The sequence below is a fragment of the Pyrgilauda ruficollis genome, unplaced genomic scaffold (assembly GCF_017590135.1).
Source record: "Pyrgilauda ruficollis isolate IOZ18807 unplaced genomic scaffold, ASM1759013v1 scaffold43, whole genome shotgun sequence".
Taxonomy (NCBI): domain Eukaryota; kingdom Metazoa; phylum Chordata; class Aves; order Passeriformes; family Passeridae; genus Pyrgilauda; species Pyrgilauda ruficollis.
The window spans coordinates 8,460,780-8,486,028 of NW_024525823.1; the positions used below are offsets into that span (position 1 = coordinate 8,460,780).

General features: G+C 40.3%; 2 protein-coding genes across 4 annotated transcripts; both read left to right on the plus strand.

Annotated features, from left to right (window-relative positions):
- The first annotated feature begins 5,540 nt into the window (after positions 1-5,540).
- On the plus strand, positions 5,541-12,172 carry GTF3C6 (general transcription factor IIIC subunit 6). 2 transcript variants are annotated; one of them, XM_041478126.1, is made up of 6 exons: positions 5,541-5,709; positions 6,777-6,857; positions 9,124-9,187; positions 9,707-9,751; positions 9,886-9,999; positions 11,528-12,172. In XM_041478126.1, exons 1-6 carry the CDS (start codon positions 5,650-5,652, stop codon positions 11,821-11,823), a joined length of 660 nt encoding a protein of 219 aa, XP_041334060.1. In that variant the 5' UTR covers positions 5,541-5,649; the 3' UTR covers positions 11,824-12,172. The 2 variants fall into 2 exon arrangements, with proteins under 2 accessions (XP_041334060.1, XP_041334061.1); XM_041478127.1 differs by having other exon boundaries at positions 5,572-5,709; positions 9,889-9,999.
- Positions 12,173-14,071: 1,899 nt separating this feature from the next.
- On the plus strand, positions 14,072-24,864 carry RPF2 (ribosome production factor 2 homolog). Of its 2 annotated transcripts, none has more exons than XM_041478124.1 (10): positions 14,072-14,138; positions 14,712-14,844; positions 15,660-15,697; positions 16,319-16,358; positions 18,159-18,240; positions 18,333-18,409; positions 18,730-18,829; positions 22,967-23,069; positions 24,028-24,172; positions 24,476-24,864. In XM_041478124.1, the coding sequence occupies exons 1-10, from the start codon at positions 14,116-14,118 to the stop codon at positions 24,653-24,655; spliced, it is 921 nt and encodes a 306-aa protein (XP_041334058.1). In that variant the 5' UTR covers positions 14,072-14,115; the 3' UTR covers positions 24,656-24,864. The 2 variants fall into 2 exon arrangements, with proteins under 2 accessions (XP_041334058.1, XP_041334059.1); XM_041478125.1 differs by lacking the exon at positions 14,072-14,138 and adding an exon at positions 14,139-14,224.
- Positions 24,865-25,249: the final 385 nt, after the last annotated feature.

Consider the following 25,249-nt stretch of genomic DNA (forward strand, 5'->3'; position numbering starts at 1 on the left):
CAATATGATTCTTACTTTTTATACTGTGTCAGAAACATTTTCTGCAGGTCAGTGGGCATAACTACACAAGCACTAAACTACCAGGAATTCCAAATTGCTGCCAAGTTGCACTTCAATAAAAGCCTACTGAATCAAGACTCTGATGCTTCTGATGCGGATTGATTAATAACTGATTTTTATTTCCTGCACTGCAAACCACTCTGGCAGTTCTTGAGGTGTGTAAAATTTGCTTTTAACAGCACTTCACTAACAAGCAAAAGGTGTTCCTGTAAATGGAAACCAAAACAAAATCTAATAAAAATATTTCACTTCAATAAAAAGTAAGCCATGGGAACATTGATCAAAATCAGTGAATAAATATGAAATAGAAATAACTTTATGGTTTTACATAATTGTACACAAAAAAATTCCAAAGGTCATTTATATCAATTTGTTTAAAATACATTTTAAACAAATACTCTCCTATGAGGAAAAGCTGAGAGATTTGGGGCTGTTCAGCCTGGAAAAGAGAAAGTTCCAGAGGTACCTTTGAGCAGCATTCCAGTATATAAAGGGGGCTGCAAGAGAGCTGAAGAGGGACTTTTTACAAGAGCACAAAGTGATAAGACAAGGGGGAATGGCTTTAAACTGAAAGAGGGCAAGTTTAGATTAGATGTTAGGAAGAAATTCTTTATTGTGAGGGTGGTTAGGCACTGGAACAGGTTGTCCAGAGAACTTGTGGATGCACAGTCCCTGGGAATTTTCAAGGCCAGGCTGGAAGGGGCTCTGAGCAAGTCAGTCTAGTGCAAGGTGTCCCTGCCCATGGTAGGGGGGTTAGAAGCAGGTAATCTTTAAGGTTCCTTCCAACCCAAGCCATTCTCTCATTCTATGAAATACAGACAGGCCAGATGGGATTGTATAAGAGCTTGGCCCTGAATAATAATTATTCCTGGTGAATTTTGAAGTCAAGGGCTGTCAGCTGCTTTCAACCCAACAGGAGTAAGAATTTTTATCCTGGTACCTCAAATAACTGATGCCAGATTATCTGAGGTCCTGTAAAAGATCTCAAACTTTGACATTTCATAAATTAGCAGGTCAGCTCTATAGATAGACATCCCCTTCTGATCCAGCTGGATAACAAGTAATTTAATTTACTCCCTATATGTTACCACCTGCTTCAGAAGATTGTCACCTGCCAAGTTTACTGAGAGGGATCCCTGTTTCAGATCTCCATGAAGGACACTGCAGCAGTTCTCAGCTTTGCCACACCACTCTCCTCCTGACCTGTCACTCATAGACGTGAAGATGCATCCCTTCCACGTGTGGGTACAGCACCAAGTTTCTTCAGCGTGCTCCCAAGGAAGGAGCATTTGAAGCTCTGAGCTGGCTACATGCAGGAGGCAGCATTAATCTCTTTTAACAGCCAAACTCTTATTCCCTCAGGAAGACAAGAAAAAATGTGTCTCCTCGAGGACTTTTAGCAGAGCCCCATAGAATAAGGCCCTGGAGGGAATAGGGAGCCCAGGAAACACATGTGGGAAGTGAGGCAAAAATGCCAGGAGACCTCTGTGGGTGAACAAGGAGCACCTACAAACTCAAACACAAAAAGGAAGCATAGAGAAGGTAGAATCAAGGACCTGTGAGGAAAACAGACACGTTGTTCATGTATGCAGGGATGAGGTCCCAAAAGGTAAAGCCCAGCCGGAACTGAAGGCAGTGATGGATGTCAAAGACAACAAGAAGTACTTCTGCAGGGGATAAACAAAAGACTGGGAAAAAATGTGAGCCCACTGCTCCCCCTTCCCTTCCTACTATAAAATCTCACTCCATTATTTTAGACTAGGCACTGTAAATAGAAGCAGCTCTGTACCCCTTACTGTACTTACCCTTCTTTTCTTCATCTAATATAATTCCTATTATGTCCCTACATAATGTTTAAGGAGTTCTGGAAAAGACAAAGGCACATGTGCAAAGGAAACAAACAGGTGGGGGTTTTGTGGGGTTTTTTATATTTTTTTGTCAAAACCTGTGAGCTGGTTTGGCTTGCAAATTCCTAACTGAAGAGGCTCAGCAATGTAGCTGCTGAGAAATGGAAATCATCTTCTGTAATACTATCAGCAAATTACCTTTGTCCTGGGGATGATTTACCTTTTGCAACCCCAGCTACAGCCAGAAACACACATCAGTCTCTTACAAGCTTTCTCCTGCATCTCTCTGCACCTTACAACGCTGTATTATGGCATTTAGATGTTTCACATGGTAGCATTTTACTGAGAATCTCTTCTGACATCCACAGGCAATCACCTTTTGTCACATTATTGCTTTTAGCTACATTTCCAACTGAAAATAAGCCTAGGAACTACAATGCCCTTCTCCCAAGGCTGTCAACTCAGCAAATAGCTCAGATACAAAGATTAAATATAAGTTGTGTGTGTATATTTGCCCACATATGATCTATTATAATTTTTTGAATGCTAAATCCTATGTTTTTTCACCACATAATACAAAAGGCTTTCAACCAGAGACACTCACAATCTAAACAGACAGAAAAGAACACAAGAGCTTAAACAAAGACCCTTATCTTACTCTGTGCTTTTACAAAACATTTAACCTTTTACTTAGATAGACTAGTGCCAAGGCCTCACAAAGAAAGTAATGTGTTCAGGAGGGAATGGAGAAAAGGCACCTCCCTTCTGCAAAAGGATTGAGAAGGAATTTCAAACATGAAGATAAAAATCAAAATAAAATGGAAAAGTGAGACAAAGTAGTAAGCCAGAATTTGTTCATTATGTGTTTCAGTGAACTTTCTCTGATTTCCTGTAATGCACCTTAACTGCAACAATGTTTCTTTGCTAAATAGATAGTCCAAGCCTCTAATCTATGAACTCCCACAAGTAAATTTTGCAAACTGCATGGCCCAAAATAAAATACATATTAACGTGCATGAATTGGAGGTGAGCCCACAGAAACCAGTGCATCCATATTACATACTTAGATCTCAAACACAAGCATTTATTTTAAGTTGGCCATTTAGTTCTCCCTGACTCAGAATTACGTAAAGAGCCACCAAGGAACTGGCCTCTGGCAGCATGCACACGTAAATCTGTTCAAGCACTGACAGGACTGTTAGCTGAGGCCTCAGAAACCCAAAATCTGGGTCCTCAAGACGTGTATTTCCATATTTATCTCATCAAGCAGTTCAATCTTGCTGGCAGGCTCCGAGGACAGCTTCTTTTAAGAGATAAGTTGTCAAAATACTCCTGCCAGGATAGCAAAGACCAAGGTAAACCACTAATGCCCACGGCAAATTTAGCCTGACAAGGCAGTAATCTCTTCTAAAATACCTTTGGCACTAATGCACCAAAAATTTCCCATCATCCAGCTGCATGCCCTGAATCACCATAACTGGGAGACTGAGATGAACCCGGATTCTACATGACACTTAGGCTGATTTAAAAGCAAATAAATGTACTTGCTCCTTCACAGCAGTTCATGCCAGTCTATGATTTACAGAGGCTGATCTGGCACACATTTACATTCCTGTGAGGGCTTTCTGTAGTTTTTAACCGTATCACTTCACCTCCCTCCAGCTATAAAAAGAGAATGATGGTATTAATGTAGCATTACAGAGGCACTGTCAGTTATGACAATTAATTAAAAAAAATAAATATTCAGAATAGAGAGTCAATTCTGTTTTATTGAGGTAGAGCTTTTTTTTTTAACAACAAAACTTTTATCTAAAGTGAGGGAGACCTGGTGCAAAAACACAAAGCTAAATACAGACAATAATACAAAATGTTATTTTAAAATATCTGATAATTAACACTTGCAGAAAACCAAACATCTGTTCCACAGCTTTTATTCCCTGCAGTCAAAATTCAAGCCTTTGCAATTTGCCTGCTGAAAAGGTAACATGACTCAGCATCTTTTTCTGTATTTAGAACAAATCCAGATTTATGGGCTGTTTTTACCACAGCAGTATGCAATATTCCAAAACAAGCTCTAAGAAAAAGTAATTAAAAATGTGAAGCTTAAGAGAAAATGAGACAAAGCCTAAAGCCAAATAAAAACCCTGGTAAACTTATTTGACATTATTAAGATCTGTAATTTTTCTAGGAAAAGGAGAAATGCATTAGATCACACCTATCTGGACATAGGTAAACACTTAATATGGTGAATGCTGACATTTATGTCTATTTTATGGAAGTTAAGGAGAGGCTGGAAGAAAATTTCCCTTGCAAACAGTTTTAAATTAACATTTTAATTAATGACTTCAACATAACGAGTAGAGAGACACCTTTGATACAAAATATAAAATATAGCATATGGAAAGAAAATGGGAAAATTACAAAACCGGTGTAAAACTTATAATTATGGAGTGCAACATTGCAGCAAAATGTGGACTGTGCAACATTTTCTCAAGAAAAGGATGCTCTTTAATGCTTGATTTTTGTATACTTTCAAGCCTAATCAACAAGATGGGAGATTTAGTCTGAAACAGACAGCAGCCCACAAGCTCTAAGTGATGTGCAGGTGTTAGAAAGACAAATTACTGGTTGGTAGAATTGTCTTGCTAAGCTTTAGGGCCTGGCAGGTTTCAGTGATCTCGCACCCAGAGGGAGGTTAACAAAGTTGGGGAGAAGGATGTACCACTGACAGCAGACACAAAGAATGCAGAATTTATGGGCCACAAGGACATTGGGCAGAACCCCCAAGATCAGGAAGAAACGAATAAACCTTACCCAGCAGCTGTGCTGAACCAGCTGTGACTGGGTAAAAGGTAATTCTGCAGCAGGAGATCCCAACCACACATCATTGACCCAAAAACCCATCTTGGAGAAGAGAAACACCATGGGACTGATTAGCATGAGAAGCAAGAGAATAATTAACCAATAGAAGATAGAACACTAATTAATACAAGCATTATGTAACGTGTAGCTGATGAACACTAATTCCTGTTTGCTGGCATGTATAAATAGCAAAAGGTGTTGATAGTTGTTGGGCTTGATTTGTGCAATTCCGCTGGGCACCCAGGCTAGCAGAACTCTGAAATAAAATAAACAATGTCTCTCTCACGTGTACAATTATTGGCTTATATTGTAATTATTGTGGCACACTGGGAAACAAATACGATTTTGGTGGACAACAACATCCTGCACTTATAAATTAAGAGACTATCTCAGAAACCCTGGTCAAAAGGATGTTTTTGGTGGGGTGTATTTGAATCTGCCAAGATAACTGGAAAGCATCATGCAAAGGACACGAGTGGTAGAAACTAACTGCATATTTTATTATTTAATAAAAGCTTTCTAAACTAATGGTCTGTACCAGAAGCAGGACATTGCGTTAATAAGACGTGTCTGGTAACCGTTTTTTTTTTTTAATAAAAGGGCGAGGGAAGGATGATACTTTAGGGACTCCTATTTTCCAGTACCACATCTGAGATTCAAGAAAAATTCGCAGAGCGTACGGGAGTGTCACAAAACAGCTCGTATTTTCGTTTTCGGCGCTGAGGGGAAGCCGGGCCCGCTCGGCGCACGGCGAGGCCCTGAGGGCGGAGCGGGCCCTGAGGGCGGCGCAGCTCCGAGGGCGGGGCCGCTCCGCTCTAAGATGGCGGCGCGGGCCCCACGTGGTGCGCGCTGAGGCGGGCGCGGGGCGGGCGCTGGCGACATGGCGGCGGCGGGCAGCGAGGGCGGGAGGAGCGACGGAGCGGAGGAGGACGAGGTGGAGGTTGGTGGATGCCGACACCGGGGCGCTCCCCAGCCCCGGGGGAAGGGTCCGGCCCCCCGCGGGGCGTGGCCCGGCCCCGCTCCGCCCGGCCGGAGGGGCAGGCAGGGAGAGGGGCCGGTCGCGGACCGAGCGCGTTTCCCTGGGGCCGGCGGGTTTCTCATTCCCCACAGCGGTGACGTCCCCAGAGCTGTGTGGGTCTGGCTGTTGTTCCTCGGGCTTCCCCGAAAACGGCGTGGTCAAAGAGCACATTTGCAGTTTCTGTTGCTTCCTATCGCCATAAAGTCACAGAATCAGAGAAGGGTTTGGGTTGCAAGGGCCTTTAAAAATCATCTGGTTCCAAAGCCCTGCCATGGGCAGGAACACCTTCCACTAGACCAGGCTGCTTAAAGCCTCATCCAGCGCAGTCCTGAACACTTCCAGGGATGGGGCATCCACAGATTCTCTGGGCAAACCTCTCCCCTCAGTAAAAAAAAAAATATTTTCATGAATTAAAATTTCAGTATCTAATGTAAACCCACTCTAGATTTAAATCTGTTACCCCTTGTGCTGTCACTACAGTAAAATCCAGTGCCACACCTCTCCCCTCAGTAAAAAAAAAATATTTTCATGAATTAAAATTTCAGTATCTAATGTAAACCCACTCTAGATTTAAATCTGTTACCCCTTGTGCTGTCACTACAGTAAAAGTCCCTTTCCAGCTCTCTTGTAGGCCCCCTTTGGGTGCTGGAAGATGCTGTAGGATCTCCCCAGAGCCATACTGATGCTCGTTTTTCAAGGGTGAAAAAAGTGCTTCCCCATTGCTTGCTAGGAAGAAAAGGCCTGGAAATTCGGGTGTGAAACAGGTGTCTTATGGAATAGTGGGTCCCTGAATTTCCCTGGGTATTACAAGAGTTCTCTCTCTTGACAAAATGCAGCATAAACTCCACTTTGGGGTCTATTTGTCCTGAAAGGCTGTGTCTTTGTATGCTGTTCTTATTGGTGTAGATTGATTTTGGGGAGGCTTTTATTCCCCCACCCTGAGTTCTGTTATATTGGTTTTAGCTGTACATGATCAATTTTTCTTGTAGGAGCAACTGGTCATGGTTGAGCTATCAGGAATTATTGATTCAGACTTCTTAGAAAAATGTGAAAACAAGTGCAAGATTTTGGTGAGTGATTACAGCACAATAGGAAAGGGGTAAGTTATTACGGATGTGAACAAGGGAGTGAGGCTGCTTCTAAATTTCTTGACATTGATAACATTAGATCAAATCTTTGATAGAGAATTATGTGTGTTGTGCTTGTCTGCATGTTGTGGGCTCTCTTTCAGAAACAGCATAAAGTCTTTGAATATGTTATTGCATAAATATAAGGAAACTTTTTCAAAAGTATTTATAAGCTTGGACCAGTATCTGCTCTGATTTCAAGTTCTAAGTTAATTTTTCTTTAAATTATGTATTGCACATGTTAAAAAAACCATAAATGTTAATCACACTCGAATAACTGGAATACAGCGGACAGGGAAAGCAAAATATTTAAGATTTGCACTGTATTTACAATGGGCTTTTTTGCAGATGTGTCCTGGCAAGTTCAAGTCTTGTAAAGGATAACTGGGTATTAAGCATTTCATGAGCAGTTTTGGATGTCGTTTCCTTCACTGTAAGGTTATTGTAGGAATCTAGTTTTTCTGTCCTGTTCCTTTTGAGTTTTTTAATCACTTTATCTGTATGGGACAGATTTTATTTGCCCTTCAAAACTTATGTATGAGAATTGTATAAATAGGAAAAGTACTGCTGATTTGCAAATACTTTCTCAAAGTGGACCTTTAATATTATAGGCTGAAAAGATGGAAGAGATCATCTGAGTGTGCCACTGATCACAATATATGTGAGTGGTAAAGTCAATTCTGAATGTGTCAGAAGTAGAAATACAATCAAAATTCATGAAATACTCATCTTTGGATGGGTATGCAGGTTTCCTTCCTTGATCTCATCTGATTCTCTTGAAATTTGTTACATGTATCATTCATACTGATGGCTGAATGGCTGCAGAGGCTTCACTACTGCTGCTGGGATTCTTTTAAATGTTGTGCTTTGAAAGTCCTTTGTAATGTTACTGCTAAAAGGTTAAAGTATCCATACTGTGTCCTACTTGTATCCACGTGTACTTGAGTTCACTCCACAGAGTAAGCATTCCTTGAGACTTTTCCTGAGGCACAACTGTTGTTAAAACCTTAATTAAAGAGTTTGCTCCGTGTTATTCTGTTTAGCAAGTTTTCTGAGATGCTCCTCGCATCAGGGAAAGACAAGTCTCCAAGTCTGTATGGTCCACAAAGGAATGCAAATCAGCCACAGAAATAAAATTTTGACTGTAAAACCCCTATAATGCTATTTAGTACTGATGTGTTATTAATTGTATTTATTTCTCGTAGAAGAAAAAAACCCACAAAAATATGTTCTATGTGTTAGCTTAGTGTTATTTGTGTTCTCAATTTATGCAGAAGAAAGAATCCCAGAGCTTAAATTTTGTTGATTTTGTACTTTTGAAACAAATATATAAGAGGAAAATTGCACAAATTCATATTAACCTGTGTGATATTCTGTATTTTATGCAATTTACCATGTAATGCCTTATCTTCAAAACATTTAGCAAGTGCTTGTCTTCATGTCCTGAATAATTCTGATGTTCATAATGTACTATTCAAAGACATTTTGCATTAATTAGTGTGTTCTCTTCAGACACTGATTTTTATCAAAATACAGTATATAGATATATATTATATAAATAAAAATGGGATGCTGGCTTGTGTATTTGGAAAACCTGCGCTCTAGAGGAAGGGAATGAGCTGACACAAGTGCTTTCTTACTCTTCCACTCCTTGTTAAAAAATAAAATAGCAACAATTTCCAACTCCTTCACAACAGAGACACACAGTAATCACAGAAGCTTCTGTAACCCTGCAGTGGCACTTCTGGTGCTGATGTGGTGCCTTATGCTGGGCTTCTTCACCCTGTGTATTTTCCAATTTTAAAGTTATTCCACTTTCTAGAACTTGTATTAATTGAACCTTAGAAAATAGCATCATCTTCATGCAAACACCTACATTTTTGTTAATTTGAAATGGAAGTTACATTAATTTTGTAGAAGAAATAACAGCACTTTAACTTATCTAGATTATTGGCTGCAGTTTGATCTGAATTTGTTGTAATATACTAGAGCATTTCATATACAGTTCTATACTAGGTTTTATTATGATTACTAAAAGAGTATTATCTGGGGGCTTTTTTTTGCATTTAATATACTTAAAGGAACATGTATGATGTGGAATTGATATAATCTGGATTCTGCTATGTTTGTCTTTGCTGGTCTTAAAGAGAGAAATTCACCTGGGCTAATACAGACCTGACATTGTGCAATTTTATCCTTCTTTGCATAGGGAATAGAGACAGAGAGGCCCATTTTACAAGTGGACAGATATGTATTTGCAGGAGAATATGAAGGTAGGAAAACTTATGTGAATCCAATCTCTCCCTTTTCACATGACCCAAGGAACTTCTTTAACATCAGGTGGTTTTACTGAAATTGGTCCTGTGAGATGCTGTAGTTGTGGGTAGTTGTATAACACCATGTGGAGCAGCAGCAGTCTGAGTTCACTGCTAAATTAACCATGCATCCATTGTACTTCCAGGGAAAGTATGTCTGGAAGCTGACTCTGGGGTGCACCAGCTAGTATTAGTGCAGACACAAATGTGGGATATAAAATGCCTTAAAGTGCTGTTGTCTCCTATGCAATCTGTAGCTCTTTCATTTGCCCTGTGGTGACAATGCTGGTCTGGAGGAGAATGGTCAGGGATCCTCCCTTGTAGTGGCTCCAATGACTGTGATACTCCTGCCTGTTCTGAGTTCCTTACCAGTGCTGCACCTCTGTGAGGGGTTGGAAGTCAGAACATTCCCACAGCTGGACCAGTGGGCACATTTTCTGCAGGTGATACAAATTAGTCTCACTTTGTTTTTCATAGATGCCTTGGGAACCTGTGTGGTTTTTGAAGAAAACACAGAGCAAGGTAATTGTTGTGATTTGACATTCTGTTTGTTTCAGTAGCTGGGGAGGTTAAAAATATTTATCTTGTTTCAGTTGCTAGTGGAATTCACTATAACGATTGGGGTTTGGGTATTGTTTTTTCTCCTCTCTTCTTAGTAGATGCAGAAGGCAACCAAAAAGTACAGCTGAAATACAAGTGCCACACAGTGAAGAAGTTGAACATGACACGCACCCTTCTGACTGAAAAGAAGGAAGGAGAAGAGAATGTTGGTGAGTGATTCTGCTCTTATGCATGTGGACATGAGTGAATTATGCTCAATCCACAGGGAGAGTCAGCCTTTATTAAATATTTGATTCCAGAGCATGCAGGAAGTTAAAGGAACTTTCTTCTTTAGGCATGGTATGTGTATATTTAAATTAAAAAATTAAATACATTTCTGACCAGTGCTACCTCCAGAAATGGCTACTAGGAGGTCACTACAAAGAAGTGTAAGAGCAGGGAAAACATATGCTGATGCTCCCTGGTACACTCTTCTGTCATCTAGAAGTTTCAAAATAAGAGGTGCTGTTTAGTAGTTCTTTCTTGAATTTTTTTCTCCTACTTCCATAATTTTTTTTCTAAGGACTTTCTGAGTCTCTGTAATTGTTGAAAAGAACTGAATTGTACTTATTGAATTTACAGTTAAATGGAAATGAATTTAAATTACTTGCAAAGACATACCTAGAAGACCATTTATACTGATTTTCATTCTGTAGGCAGAACTTGATGTTCATATGTTTGCTTTATTTATTTTTTGTACAGAAGTCAGAACTTTTACATAGTCAAATACTGACTGTCCTACTATATATAGCAGTATTCATTAGAACTGTCCTACTGCTTTTAGCTGCTTTTTTTTTTGCATTCAAGTCACTGTTACTGCTTCATATTTTAAGAATATGTAGCCATTTTACCTTAAATATGAGCAGTCAGGTGGACAGTGGCCATAGGAGATATAAAATGAAATGTCAACTAGAATCTAACAAAACATCAGCATTCCTATCAACAGCACATACCACTTCTCTCTGTAGAATTAATTATGTAATATTAAACTGAAACCATTATTGTGATAGTATAGGTAATATTAAATTGAGACTAGAGAGTATTTTGCTTAATTCAAAGGCCTTTTTTATTCTGGAGCACCAGTACTGCTGATAAGTACTGAAAACCACTTTGTTTCTGTACCATAACAGGAATTTAACTTGTGCATACAAAGTAGCTACAACATCTTGTGAATTGACAGCTTGTACTGAGTAAAAATCAAAATGGGAGTGAAATCCCATTTCTGTTTGGGGTTGGTTTCAACCCGTTTTTCCAACTTGTTGTTACACTTGAGTTAAAGAGAGTGCAAGAACTTGTGTCCTATCTCTGTTGTCTTTACCAATTGCCAGAAGACCTAATATTTAGGTGAACAAATATTCTGTTCTCTTCATTGCATTCGTGAAATATTTTCTCTGCATTTTGATTTATGTTTAAGTTATTTTAAGAGTTTAAGAGTGGCATCAGATACCTAAATACCACAGGAACTGCCATACTGGATCCAAGGAAATATCTTTTTAGTCCTGCATTGTATTTTCTGACTATGAAAAGTAGTAAATGGGTATGTGAAAAGTAATAGGTGAGGGATATGCACATCTTTCTGTTCTAAGTGGTTCTTTTACTTTAATCTTGGTCAGGCTCAGCCTTAATAACAGTGAACTTAATTTAAGTACTGCTGTTAACTCCTTTGGTCACTAATAGAATTTTCCTTCTTTACATCAGGTGGAGTAGAGTGGTTGCAGATCAAGGACAGAGATTTTTCCTACAGCAGGCTTAATATGATTTGCAGTTTTCTGCCTGAAAAGGATGATTCTGAGGAGTCAGCTCAGGCCCAAGATAAACTGACTGAAGAGTCAGAGGGAGAGGTGAGTGGCAAAGGCAATTCTAACATGAACTGTGACCTGGAAAAGCAGCACACCTTGGAAATAGATGCCCCTGTTCCTCTGCCTGACAGCTCTGCTTCTGGGGCAGAGGAATCTCCTTCTGGAAATGCTGCCTTAGAGGATGCACCTCCATGATACTAACTCTGATCTTTTCAGGATTTCTTCACAGAATTAATGGGCCAACTTTTATAGGCCATTACATGGTTTCCACCTTCTCTGAAAAATGAGTAGTGGAAAAATAGACATTGTTCTTGTGCATGGCTTTTGTGTTTGAATTATAGTGGGAAGGGCTTAAGTGTTTTTTATAATTACTGACTGGAAATGTATGTATCCCTACCTCAAAACTGGACAAATGGAAATGGTTACATAATTGAAAGAAACTCCTAGCTTAGAAAAATGTTGATGTATTGTAGAGTTGGAAACATTTTGTAAAAAGAAAGAAACACCATTGTTTAAAATAAAGACCTGAATTTTTTCAACTATAGCTTCACCTTGTGTGTCGTATTCACCCACATACTCTGTCTGCTCTTGTACTGTAGTTATTGAAAGAAAACAAATCAAAAAAGTGTGGCTTTTATTGAATACTCCTCAAATTGCTTAGTTTAGATTCTCTCTAGTGTCCTTTGTCTCCTTGATGGAGTTTAGAAATCTTTCATGTGGAAAGGACTTTAGGAGGGTCTCTCATCTAGCTTCCTATGTAAAATAGGGTCAACACTGAAATTCAGGACAAGTTGGTCAGGGCTTTGTCCACTAAAGTCTTGAAAACCCCTGCAAACTTGTCAGCAAATGAAATCCAGGTCTTAGAGGCATCTGTCACACTGCTTCCCCCATTTTCTCTATAATATAACGCGTGTCATACAAAAGGAAATGTGGTCACCCCATTTTTCTTTTTTCTCACAGTAACTTCTTGTCTCTAATCTTCCTTTCTGGCATTTTCCTGAAGGGTTTTATGCTTAAGATCCTGTACCCATGCATCAGTGGTTCCCAGACTAGTCCATGTGACCGTATTGTGCCGCCTACCTAGTCTGTGGGTTGATATTGCTACATCATTTATTCTGCCACACACCGTTCTGTATCACAGTTGAGTGTCTGGTGCACTCAGGATAATGTTTTCAAAAGCACACAATTTTAAAACAGAAAACATTTTCTCTCTGACCCTTCTTCTTTCCTACCTTTCTCTGCCTCTCTGAAAACAGTGTAACTGCAACAGTGCTGTGGGGATGAGAACACCTCATTAATTCCAGCATAATTATGTAATATAGTAATGATCAGAGGAGAAGCTCACCCACAGCATTGTTCACAGCACAGCATCAGTAAAGAGAAGTCATTAAAACAGCGACAGTTTCAAACCATCAGTCCCATTTATTCTCTTTTTTTTTTTTGGTCTGTGTAGAAGCAACTTGACTCCTTGAGGGAAAGGGAGGCAGGGAGAGGAAGAAAAGAGAACATGTTCTGTGTGCCTCCAGCCTGGGTGTGGATCTTTCACATGGTGGTGTTGCATTTGAGGTTTCAGGGAGACCGCACAGCCATCCCTCTGGATTTAATTGCAACCATGGAAGTTTAAAAACATCATCATCCACGCTTGATTTGTGTGGTGCTGATAGATAGAGGACAATTATAACTGGAATAACGATCCTGGGAACACGCAGGCTCTTGAGTGCCGGAGGGAGGGTTTGTGGTGGCAGCTGAGGCTCCTGCAGAGAGGGCTCTTGCCACGGCTGCTTCAGCCACTGAGAACAGAGAGGTGCTTCGAGTTTGTTCTGGGACAGAATGCAAACACAGCAACTCTCCCATGTTTTGTTAACTCGTTGCTTAGTTGGGCACTATGTACGTCAGGTTTTTTCCCTATGTACGAGGAGTGTTCCAGCAGCAGCATTGGTTTCTGGCCTTCTCAGCCTTTTCTTTCAGCGCTGCACTGGAGCTGTTTGTTCATCTAGTAATCAGCATTATTTTTGGAAAACATTTTATGCCTATCACACACAATGAGTACATTCATAAAAATGTTGGGGTCTTCTAATATTTTAAGTGTTATTTCTAATGGTCGAGCTTTTGTTCCTATTATTAACCCTAACTTTTGCAACCATACAACCTCTGGGTTGAGGTTGAAAGAACCTTTTCCTGATACCCAACCTAACCCTCCCCTGACACAACTTCAGGCCATTCCCTCGGGTCCTGGCACTGGTCACCACAGAGATCAGTGTCTGCCCCTCCTGTTCCCCTCAGGAGGAGGTGGCAGACTGCAATGAGGTCTCCCTCAGTCTCCCCTGCTCCAGGCTGAAGCCCGAGTGCTCTCCGCACGGAATTCCCCCCGGCCGCTTCGCCCCGCGGGACGGCTGAGCGGAGCCGCGCCCCGCGCATGCGCCGTGCCCCGCCCCGCCCTGCCGGCGGATGTGACGCGCGCGGCGGCTCCCGCACGTGAGGGCAGCGATGGAGGCGCTGGAGCGGGTGGTGTGAGTGTGGCGGCACCGCGCTCTGGGAAACCCCGCGGGCGGGGCACAGCGGGGGAGACAGCAGAGGGAAAAGCCGTGTGGAAAACGTGCGGGGAACAGGAGGCCGAGCGCTGCCGTCGTTTTAGTAGCCCTTACTCAGTTGGTAGCTTAAAATGACCGCGGTGACCAGCTGGCGTTGAATCTGTGTGTTTTCTTCTCCCAGAAACTTTCAAGTTTCTGGATTGTTGAGGGAGCTGGTGGTAGGGGAATCCTTCAGCCTGGCAGTAGGCTGGGAATTCTAGTATAGCTTCAGCTCTAAATTAGCAGAAACTGGAAAGCACAAGATGGTAAAATCACCTTTGCTAATTTGGAGGGACAGAGAGGAAGAGGAGTGGCAGTAAAAACACATTCACCTGAGGCAGGCTTTTGGCACTGATTGTAATTCTGCAGGTTGGGATTAGTTTTTTATTCAATTAGTCATTGAAACAAGTTATTTGAACAGTTTGTTCCAGTTCTTGTTTGGCTTAACTGTTTTCTGTAGTGTCAAGTCTTGTTACGTATATTAAGCTTTTAACTTTTAACTTATTGTTACAGAAAGCCTAAAACTAAGAGAGCAAAAAGATTTCTTGAGAAGAGAGAGCCCAAGCTAAACGAAAATACAAAAAATGCTATGCTCATAAAAGGAGGAAATGCAAATTTAACAGTGACCGAAGTGCTTAAAGACATTGTAAGTTGTTGGACATAGCATGCAACCTTCCTCTCTCTTTCTTACAATTTTCTGTCTCTGCTGTACTATCAGTATGTTCACTCTCCCTGCAACCCAAATCTCAGAATGGCCAGTACTCGAAAGGTGTCATTACCTGCTTCTTAATGAAGATTGCTTCCTTCCAGTTTCTTCTTTGCCAGAAGTTTTGAGCTTGCTCTTTTATTTTTTCACAATTGTCTAGTATATAAGTGAAGTGTTGCCAAGTCTGTTTGAAAACAAGACGATTAAGAGGATTAGGCACAGAACTGGGACTGTATCACACAGCTAAGTTATACCCCAGAATCCTGTAAGCTGACTGTGTGTATTGATAGGGAGCTTTCAGCCTCTCCTAAAACTACCAATCTTGTCTCTACCTGAAGTTACCAATCTTGTCTCCTAACTCCATAACTCAAAATATAGCTGTTCCTACACTAGTTTTTCTCTTTGCTTTGTTGTTTTCCTATTCTTTTATGCTTCTATAATCAAGTTGTTTTCTCTCCCTGTTTTTCCTTATGCCCCTTAGAAGCAGAGGGATTGCATTACATGGCTTTGATTTCAGCTGTTTCTCGGTTAATTTTTTATTTCTCAGTTTCTACAAATAACTTCTTGTGCAATTAATTTGGAAGCGAGATTGTCACCAGCTCAAAGGGTGTCACTGTGAGCAGGCCTTTTGAGGTACCTTCTAGCCTGCTCTGCATAGTTACTGTTTGACGTGTTCCTGCAAACTGTTGGGTTGTAAAGACAGCACTGCTGTGTATGTTTTAGAGATGACATGTGTTAAACTTTGTGTTTTGCAGTATGCTGTGAAGAAGCCTTTTGCTGTGCTGTATAAAAGGTAAGTGATCTCACGTTGACACCTTTGAGTCTTCTCGCAGACAGACAGCTTTTGGTAGTTTCAGGGCATGAATATAGAGATGCAGGCTCATCTGGGGGCTTGAACAGTGACCAGGGTGCAGAAGATGACTGATGATAATTTTCAATAGACTGGAAACAGGCTATGTGTGATCAGCATTGGTGCTGAGCCCTGTTCTGTGGCAGCTGGTACGGAGCAGGATTCAGCTCCAAGTCTTGTTCAAAATGGGAACCCGGTGTCTGTATGAATGTAGTGCAGAAACAGCTGTAAATTGTTGTCTAAATTTAATGAATGAGCAGGCAAAGGCAGTTACTCATCGTGTGTCACTGGTGGTAGTGGTGGTGGTGTTCTGCAGGTCAGGCCCCAGAGGCAGGAAATGTGGAGGAAAGTACTTAGGATAACAGTGATGGCACTAAGGCACTCCTGGCAGTAGTAATATGACTTGTGATTTGAACTCAGACTGAGCCTTTACTACTGGAGTTGCTGGTAGAATGCAAAACTTTTTATTCTCAGAGAATTAATAAGAAGTGGCTATCTGGGCCTGTTCTGGTTCTTTTCTTGTTTTGTTTTTTTTTTAAACTCATTTTTTCCTCCTCCTCTCAGGAAAAATATTACCAGGCCTTTTGAGGACCAAACATCATTGGTAAGTATAAACAATGTTTTCTCTTACAACAATTTTGAGCAGGCTATCCTTCTGTGCCAAAAGGTGAACCGCCAGGAAAGAAGAGTAGCCTGTCTAAATAGAGCTTTGCCCGGAACTAAGGGGTAAGAAGAGTATATTGCTTTTGGAAGAGGCAGGCCACTCAGGAGGGCCACAAAGATGTTGTGAGGGTATGCAGGGAGAAGATTAGAAGGGCCCAGGCCCAACTGGAACTTAATTTGGTCACTGCCATAAAAGACAGTAAAAAATGTTTTTGCAATTACATCACTAATAAAATGAGGGGTAAAAAGAATCTCCATCCTTTACTGGATGCAGAGGGAAACAAAGGGACAACACAAGGATGAGGAAAACGCTGAGGTTCTTAATGCCTTCTTTGCCTCAGTCTGCAATAACAGCACCAGCTGCTCTCTGGGTGCCCTGAGCTGGAAGACAGGGACAGGGAGCAGAATGAAGTCCCCATAATGCAGGAAGAAATGGTTGGTGACCTGCCACACCACTCAGACACACACGTCTAGGGGGCTACATGGGATCCATCAGGGGTGCTTAGGGAGCTGGTGGAAAAGCTCACCCAGCCCCTTTCAATCCTTTAGCAGCAATCCTGGCTGACTGGCTAGAGGCTAGAGTTTTGCAATGTGTGTGTTGTTGCAGTATATGCAGGGCACATTCGAAGCATTTGAGTTTTTTACATCTTTTTAATAAAATACACAGCTATTAGAAGGTGCACAGATATCACACACAGTGATTAACAGAGCTGTATGAGCACGTGTTTCAGGGGGAGTCCCCTCTGGTCTGTTCTTAGCCTGTCTAGAGTCAGTATTTCTCAGGGATCTGCTGGCAAAACTTGATGCTGAGCTATGTGATTTGTACATGCAATTAATCCAGCTTCTCCAAGTGTCTCTCTGACCTCCTAGAGGGGCAGAGCTGCAGTGTCCTCTCTGAGCTGCTGCTGTTGCAAGGGTGGGAGATGGAGTGTCCTTCTGTGCTTCACAAGTGCCAAGTGCAGGTGTATATTTGTGGGAAGCACTGTGTAAGTTGTGTGTGTGTGTGCATCACTCTTGATATACAAAATGAGGAGCTGCCTTGGGAGGCAGGAGTGCATAAAATACTTTGGAGCTGGACATCTTTAGAAAGAACTGCGGTAATGTTGGCTCTGGACGTGGTACCATAGTAAATTCTCTAATCTGTTCCTCCTGGAGAAAAAGTCTCTGGGATAGTCACCACTGGCTAGGTTTTAGGTAGCATCTTAGTCTTAAATAATAAATTGACATGAAGTTGCTCTGTAGTAGGACTCTTGTGCCAAGTGCAGATGTTGTTAGCCTTGCTGTTGAGGGAATTAACTGGCTGTTCAGGAGCTGTCAGGCAAGGCCAGCATGCTGCATAAAGCTTAGTTGGGAAACTACAATGAGACATTACAATGGTAGCCAGCTTGGCAATACTTACTTGTCAGGTAAGGAGAAGTGGTTGAAAGAATCTTGTGTAAAACCAAATAATCAGGAATTACAAGGAGTATTACAGATAAAATGGCAAGAAAAAATTGCCTGACTTGTATTTTAAGATGCAATGGTAAATAAAAAAATAAATTATTTGAATCTTGAATCCAGCTGTCAGTTTTAGCATAAGTGCTGAAAAACACTCATTATATGCTCAAAACTCTTCTAGTAAGTGCAGTTACTCTTCTTATTAAGCAGCTCCTACTCATACATTTGTGCCATATGCTTCTGCAGAATATTTTAAACCCTGTGAGCTGCAACTGAAAAGTTTGATTATTTTCTTAAATTGCAGGAATTTTTTTCCAAGAAATCAGATTGTTCTCTGTTTCTCTTTGGCTCTCATAACAAGAAGCGACCTAACAACCTGGTAATAGGTAATAAGTCTCACTTGGGTTTTTATTGGGATGGTAGGTGTAGTTGTCAGTGAATATTTAAATAGCTGGATTTTCTTTTTTTACTGTCACAGGTCGCATGTTTGACTACCATGTGCTTGACATGATTGAGCTGGGTGTTGAGAAGTTTGTGTCCCTAAAAGATATCAAGGTAAGGAATTGCTAATTCAGTATTTCAGCGACACCTACTGGTGGATTTTTTTTTGTTGCAATTTTTTCTGTGGCCTGAAATGAATCAAGTTGTTTAAAAGAAGTATTTCATGCAATATATGAGGATCGGTAATTTGTGTACTCCAGAATGTTAATTTTATGCTCTGTTTTTTTATTTAGTTTGGTTGGACTATTCTGTCCCTATTGGTCACAGGTCACAGCAGTTTTTCTTTCAGTGTTGAATGACTGGCCAGCTATTAAATCAATGATATGTTCCCTAACTGTCTGAATTTTTGTTGTTTTAAAATTCTTATTCCACAGAACAGTAAGTGTCCTGAAGGGACAAAACCTATGTTGATATTTGCTGGTGACGTGTTTGATGTGAATGAAGAATACAGAAGACTGAAGAGCCTGCTTATTGGTCAGTATTTTGATTATTTGGGCAGTAGGATTGCATGGATCTGTAACATGATCTGTTGGGAAAAGCTAGTTTGTCAATAAATGCTTGCTTATGTTCAGCACAGAAGGAAAACAAGAATGAGCACTTGTAGGTTTCATGTCACATAAAGTTAACTAATCATAATGACTTTTAAAGGGAGGAAAAAAGAATGTCCTAAAAGACTCGGAAGATGAAACTTCATATTCACTAGAGTTCATTACTTTGGTTATGGGAAAACTGTCATTTTCCAAAATATTGTGGCCTTATAATTGTACTGGGTCATCATTTTTCTAACCAAATAATGTTTTGAAGTGTCTAAATTGAAACCAGTGGATTGAGTTCAGAAAGTGGGATATTTTTGCTTACAGAAAAGTCACATCAGTCTAATTCAGCTTCTGTTTTTGTAATTAAATAATTTTTTGTTGGCAATTCCACCAATTCTAACAAGCATGCTGTTGCTTGGGATACTTGGAGAGAACATGTGCAGTAAAAATCAGCTGTAGATAAGTTGTGCCCTAACTTTAAGGTGGGCTTGGAGCTTAGGAAATAAACCGGCATGAAGTTTTTTACTATCTTCTAGTTGGAGTCTCTGGAAGATAAAGCACATTGTAGCTTTAAAGAAGCAATATGTAGACATAGAAGTTATAGGATATTGTGTCTCTTGGCACTTAAAAAATGCTTCTTGCATGGCAGAACTAGATCTAGTAAGTAGGGCGGAATGATTTTTCTTTTTAATAGTTTTCCTAAAAGTAGATGAGGGTTTGTTTTTTTGTTTTTTTTGGTTTTTTTTTGTTTTTTTTTTTTTTTTTTAATTTATGGTAAAATACTGAACCTGGCCCAGTAAGAGCAGTCTTGTTCTTTTAGTTCCATTCTTGGGTTTCTAGGTAAACGGGTAAAAGGTTGCTCTTTAGACACAGACCCTGCAAATGAGAATTTTTTTCTTTAGTGTTATTCCTTAAAGCAAGATGTTTCATCTGGAATGAGACTGAAAGTGAGTAGGAGAGGAGTAAAATTTCTTCCTCTCAATACCGTTGATTGGTTTTTGGGGATGGATGAAAGGGTGGTAACTGAGCTTATACGTCTTTGAAGATGGCTGAATACAAATATAAGTGAGTTTTACTGCTGCATGTTTGTGTCACTGTAAATGAGTGTTTACACAGGAAGCAGGTGCATTTTCTGCAGTGTATCTTGTTCAGGCATCTGCACAGTGATGGGCATCAAGCAGCCCATGGTCAAACAGCTGAAATGGCAGACATGCATAGTAAGATAGTTGCCAAATAACTGAGCAGTCCTTCCTATTTACCTTGATGCTTGCCTGCCCTTTCTCCTCTCCTGTTTATTAGCCATTAATGGCTTGGCAGTCAAATGTGCTCCACACCCAATCTTTCTTCTTGAACATATGCCAAGTACTCCAGGCCTTAATTATTCTACTGAGTTCTGTGAAATACCCAGATGCAAACAACACACAAAGAAAAAGGTTAAGGAGAGTAAAGGCTTGAAGGTATCACTAACAAATTGAAATTGTTTGGGTATTAATCTGACCTGCTTCAAAACTGCCCTTAACCAATAAGGAAGAAATTATTTGTTCCATTTCTGCAGAAGATGGTACCCTTAAGCTTCTACTCTTGCTAAGAAAGATACAAGAATGCCTTTATAACAACAGCTGCAAATATTTTGTTGCTGTACCAGTATTGTTGGGATCCCAGAGGGAATATCAGATAGCTGACAACTTCTTGTTGCCGAAGCACTGTGATGCCAGTGATGCTGAGGAACAATCAGGCTTTCATTGGCTTTTGTGATATCAAACGGGCTTATGCATGGTTGGACAGTCGTCTGACAGCAGTTTATTGGTAAAAGCTGTCTGGTTAAACTGTGAAGTGGAAGAAGAAATAGGAGAAATAAATGTTTAGGAGAAATGAAATAGGATATTTTATTAAAAATAGGAGAAATAAATGAAAGATATCTTTTCTTTGGAGACCTGAAAGAGAAAGACATACCACTTTTTCTCTTTTGGTTTGTATTACTCCAAGTGGTAGTGTAGTTCATTTAAATGATGTAAGTCTTGGAATGCATTTAATGAAATTCTAATAATTATTTATACCTGCATCTATAAGATGTTTTAACTCTTACAACACTGCCTGCTTGTTGTTAGTTCTGTTATTGCACATCTATTTTATCCTAAAAATGGCCAGACTACTATAGGGCATGCTTATACACTTTCAAAATGTCAATTTGCAGATCTCTGCAATTTTAGATTGGCTGTCACCTTGGTCTTCAAACATCCTTCCTCACACAGACTCTTTTTGAGTGTTTGAAAAGATTTGAGGGCTTTTTCTGGCCAAGAAAGGAGGTGGCTGGGAAACGTTTAAACTGCATTCACGCTAAGCAAAGCTACATAGACTACAGTGTTACCAGCTTTTGGATATGAATTGATACAGAAGGAGTTGCATTCCAAAATCAATTAGGAATTTAATCTGGAAATAGAAAGGTCCTGAAAAGCTCTCTGTATGAAAAAGTAAATTAGACTTTCTGGAAACATGTTTGAGGACAAGGGGGAGAGAGGACTGGGAATGGAAAGAGAGGAGAAAGTAAGTCTCTAGTCCAACCAAAGCAAGAGTTGTAAATTAAGAGTATATTTAAAAAACTTCAACTCTCTGGGTGCACTGAAGTGTAAGGTTTCTGCAGCTGTTGGGTGTTGCCAGGAAACAAATTCCTGACCACCTGCGTTTATGGGAAGAGATCATCCTGTGGGTAAAAAGATGTATGATGCCACAGGAAAATATGAAAGGGAGGTGTTGCCAATAAAACCACTGTGAATGTAAGCTTGTGTACCTGCAGAGAACTAATTTAAGGGAGAAAAAATATGCCACAAGTGAACAAAATGTTTTATTTGCAATTTTTCCTCTAACTACAAGTTAGACTCGAAATAAGAGAGTATTTAATTGACCAAGAAAGTTTCCTGGGCTGACTCCATGTCTTATTTGCCAGCCAAACTATGTTCTGGATGTCACTTCAGTGCTTATACTCTTTCAAAAAGGTAGTGATGGAAAAGAAAAGTAGCCAAGGGATCTGAAAGCAAGACAGAGCATAAAAGAGTGATGTGTTTTGCATCTGTTAGCAGTTCTCCTATGTTTCAGCATTGCCCTGTCATGTTTATTAGCACACCTTGTTCCCTTGGTCAAGGTCACATTCTTTCTCCACCCTCTGCATATGTTGGACAGCTTGCTGTGCTCTCTGATTGCACAGTAGATTTTCATAGCCTGATATAAGAACCTTGCTAGAGGCAGCCCATTTTGTATTTAACCTGTATTTCAGTGTTCTCTTTGCAAACTGGGCAAGTATTTAAAGTGTCTTATTTTCATAGATGTGTGGCTTATTAATAGAGAAAACATTAGACATAATGACAAATACTGCTTTATGTAGAGGACAGAAGTACCTTGTTGTGAGAGGGATATGACAGAAGTGGTATATCTAAACTTTTTCCCAAAGTCAGAGAGAGAAAGTGTAGGTAAGAATAGTCAAGGTGCAGCTTTGATCTGCTGTGTACTGGTTTTGATCCCTCTTTCTACTGTTCCAAATCTGGCTATGATTAAGATTTAAGTATTAGGTTTGAATGATGTCTTTAAACAGATACCTGAGGAAATGGCTTCTCTGTACTGATCTGTGTTTGTCTGAGCATTGACTGGCCTAAACACCAAGTACGATAATTTTCCCCCCTGATTTTAGAGATGAATATTTAAAAGAACAGACAATGCAATTATTTGCATTAGCTCAATAATGCTAAGTTACTTCTCTGAAAGCATATTTGCTCTTTTCCATGCACTTATGTATAGGAAGTATATATATATATAGGTTGCATGTATATTCCTACAAAATTATCTCTGGGAAGACACTGTGTTCCTGTCAGAATATCCACACACATTTGGATTCACCAGTGCACACCAAAACGTGCGATGTTAAATTTCTGTCGTGTATTGGCCAGGCTGCAGTTTGAAGTAGTGGATATTTTTGAGATTCCTGTTTCAAAATGGGCCCACATCACCAATTTGTTACAGGTATCTGTTGGTTTTATTTTCAGCCAAAAAACCTGCCATTTATTTCGTTTAAATCCCTTCTCAGATTTCTTCAGAGGTCCCACTGTGCCTAGTATTCGTCTGGCTGGTTTAGAGTACGTTCTGCATTTCACAGCTGTAGATGGGAAAATTTACATGAGAAGCTACAAGTGAGTATCTGTTTTATCTATTTGTCTGGGTTTTGGTACACTTGTCAACTTTAATCTGTAGTTGTGAAATTGGACTGGCTTGAGCTGCATTTAGAACATGCAGTGTGTAGAGGTACTCCGGTTTAATTTGTGCAGCAGAAGGAAAACACTTGAGCCCTAGGTCTGTCTCCTGCCTTGCTGAGCTCCTTCTGGCTCAGGATTGCTCTTTCATATGGCTTGGTTAGTAAGGTGGTGTGAGTTAACTTAGGGAATTCTGGGTACTATCTTAGACTTGATGGCCTTAGTCTGTTCTCAGGCTGATTTCTGTGACTCTCCTCACTTAGGTGTTTGCCAGGGAACACCAGGGGATAGGCTGCAGACAGAGATGCACAAGGAAAACCAGGAAAAGGCAGGACAAGGAAATCTTTCTTGTTGCATTGGTGTTCACCCTCCAGTCACTCCCTGCCTTAGGAGACTGTGAGCAACCATAGCTTGTGTTTGGTGTGATTTTGATTTCTCTTAATATAAAATCATTTTAATCAGCTTCATTCTTAAAAACAAAGAACCAAAACACTTTCTCAGATAAGTGCTCAGGTTATTTTGCTGTAAATTATAGTGAATATTTTTATGTCTAATAATACCCAAGGTGCTGTTTTGATTTTGAATAATGATATGGCTTTCAGGGTACTGGGGCTGAGTTTTAAAAATGATACTGATTATACTGGTCGTGTTAAAGAAAATAATAAATAAATAATAAATTAGCCAGGTCATATTTTGGATGTGTTCAAATTGTTCGGATGTGTCAAAATGGGACTGATTGATTATAAATTGTTATTGATGGATGCCTTCCCAGTGATAGAGTTAGTGGTAGCAGTTGATTTAATAGTATATTGAGCTGCAGGTTTGAACCTGTTTAGGAAGATGGATTAATCTCTAGCACAGGGAACAATGTTGATTTTGTTTGTTGGTTTTCTCCTAGAGTGCTTCTGAAGAAATCTGGCTGTAAAATACCCAGAATTGAACTGGAAGAGATGGGACCTTCATTAGATCTGGTTATGAGGAGGACACATTTAGCCTCAGATGACCATTATAAGCTGTCTTTGAAACAGCCAAAAGGCCTGAAGGTATGTACCTTGGGAAGGGCATTGCTTTCAGATCTCTCTGTGAGGAAGAGCAACGGCTGAAGTATTACTTTTTGTGTGTTTGACCAGAGCTTCCTTTCACCAAGGCCAGCTGACAGTCCTGGGGCCACAGCACTTCTGTGGTGCTCAGCTGGCAGGCAGACTCTCCTCTGGAAGCACACAGAACACACAGCACAAATCTTAGTCTCTCCAGCCAGTGTATGAGGCCTTGCTTTTGGGCACTGGATTCTCACCAGAACTCCTGGGACTGTACTCAGAAATATTAACGTTGTTCTTCCTTTGCAGCCTAAGAAGAAAAAGAATATCTCCCACGATGCGTTTGGTACAACTTATGGTCGAATCCACATGCAGAAGCAAGATCTTAGTAAACTGCAGACACGGAAAATGAAAGGCTTAAAAAAGAGGCCAGCAGAGAAGTCAACTGAAGATGGTGGGGCTACTCCCAAAAAGTCAAAGTCAGCTTGACAGTCTGGGACAGCTTTGAAAACTCTTTGTACTTTCAAATTTAGAATATATGGTGTAATATGAGTTGTCAGACATTAAAGATTGAGATGCTGTTAGCTTTAGTTTTGTAACAAAAAAATCTTTTAAATAATTTGTCATTTTAAAGGGAACATTGGGGGATTGAGCTTTAACATGGAGCTTGGTTATTTAAAATAAAAGATATGATATAACTTTCTTAGTTTTCCAAAGCTGAATTTTTGTTTCTTGGTATTAGCAGCATATGGGAATCAAACAGGTGACTCGTTTCCTAGACAGTTTCACAGAGTAGGTTGGAAGGGACTTTAAAGTTCACCTGGTTCCAACCCCCTTACCATGAGGAGGGACATTTTCTACTGCACAAGGCCCCATCCAACTTGGTCTTGAACACTTCGGACAGTTTCACAGAGTGGGTTGGAAGGGACTTTAAAGTTCATCTGGTTCCAACCCCCTTACCATGAGGAGGGACATTTTCTACTACCAGGCTGCACAAGGCCCCATCCAACTTGGTCTTGAGCACTTCCAGAGATGGGGCATCCCCAGGTTCTCTGGGCAACCTGTTCCAGTGCCTTACCACCC

What these genes read in the sequence shown, in the direction of transcription:
- GTF3C6 (XM_041478126.1), top strand. Translation starts at nt 5,650, where the DNA reads ATGGCGGCGGCGGGCAGCGAGGGCGGGAGGAGCGACGGAGCGGAGGAG. An exon ending in CGGAGGAGGACGAGGTGGAG is followed by an intron (nt 5,710 to 6,776) that starts GTTGGTGGATGC and finishes TTTTTCTTGTAG; the next exon opens with GAGCAACTGGTCATGGTTGA. An exon ending in TGAAGAAAACACAGAGCAAG is followed by an intron (nt 9,752 to 9,885) that starts GTAATTGTTGTG and finishes CTCTCTTCTTAG; the next exon opens with TAGATGCAGAAGGCAACCAA.
- RPF2 (XM_041478124.1), top strand. Translation starts at nt 14,116, where the DNA reads ATGGAGGCGCTGGAGCGGGTGGT. An exon ending in GAGGCGCTGGAGCGGGTGGT is followed by an intron (nt 14,139 to 14,711) that starts GTGAGTGTGGCG and finishes TTATTGTTACAG; the next exon opens with AAAGCCTAAAACTAAGAGAG. An exon ending in TTGAGGACCAAACATCATTG is followed by an intron (nt 16,359 to 18,158) that starts GTAAGTATAAAC and finishes CTTAAATTGCAG; the next exon opens with GAATTTTTTTCCAAGAAATC.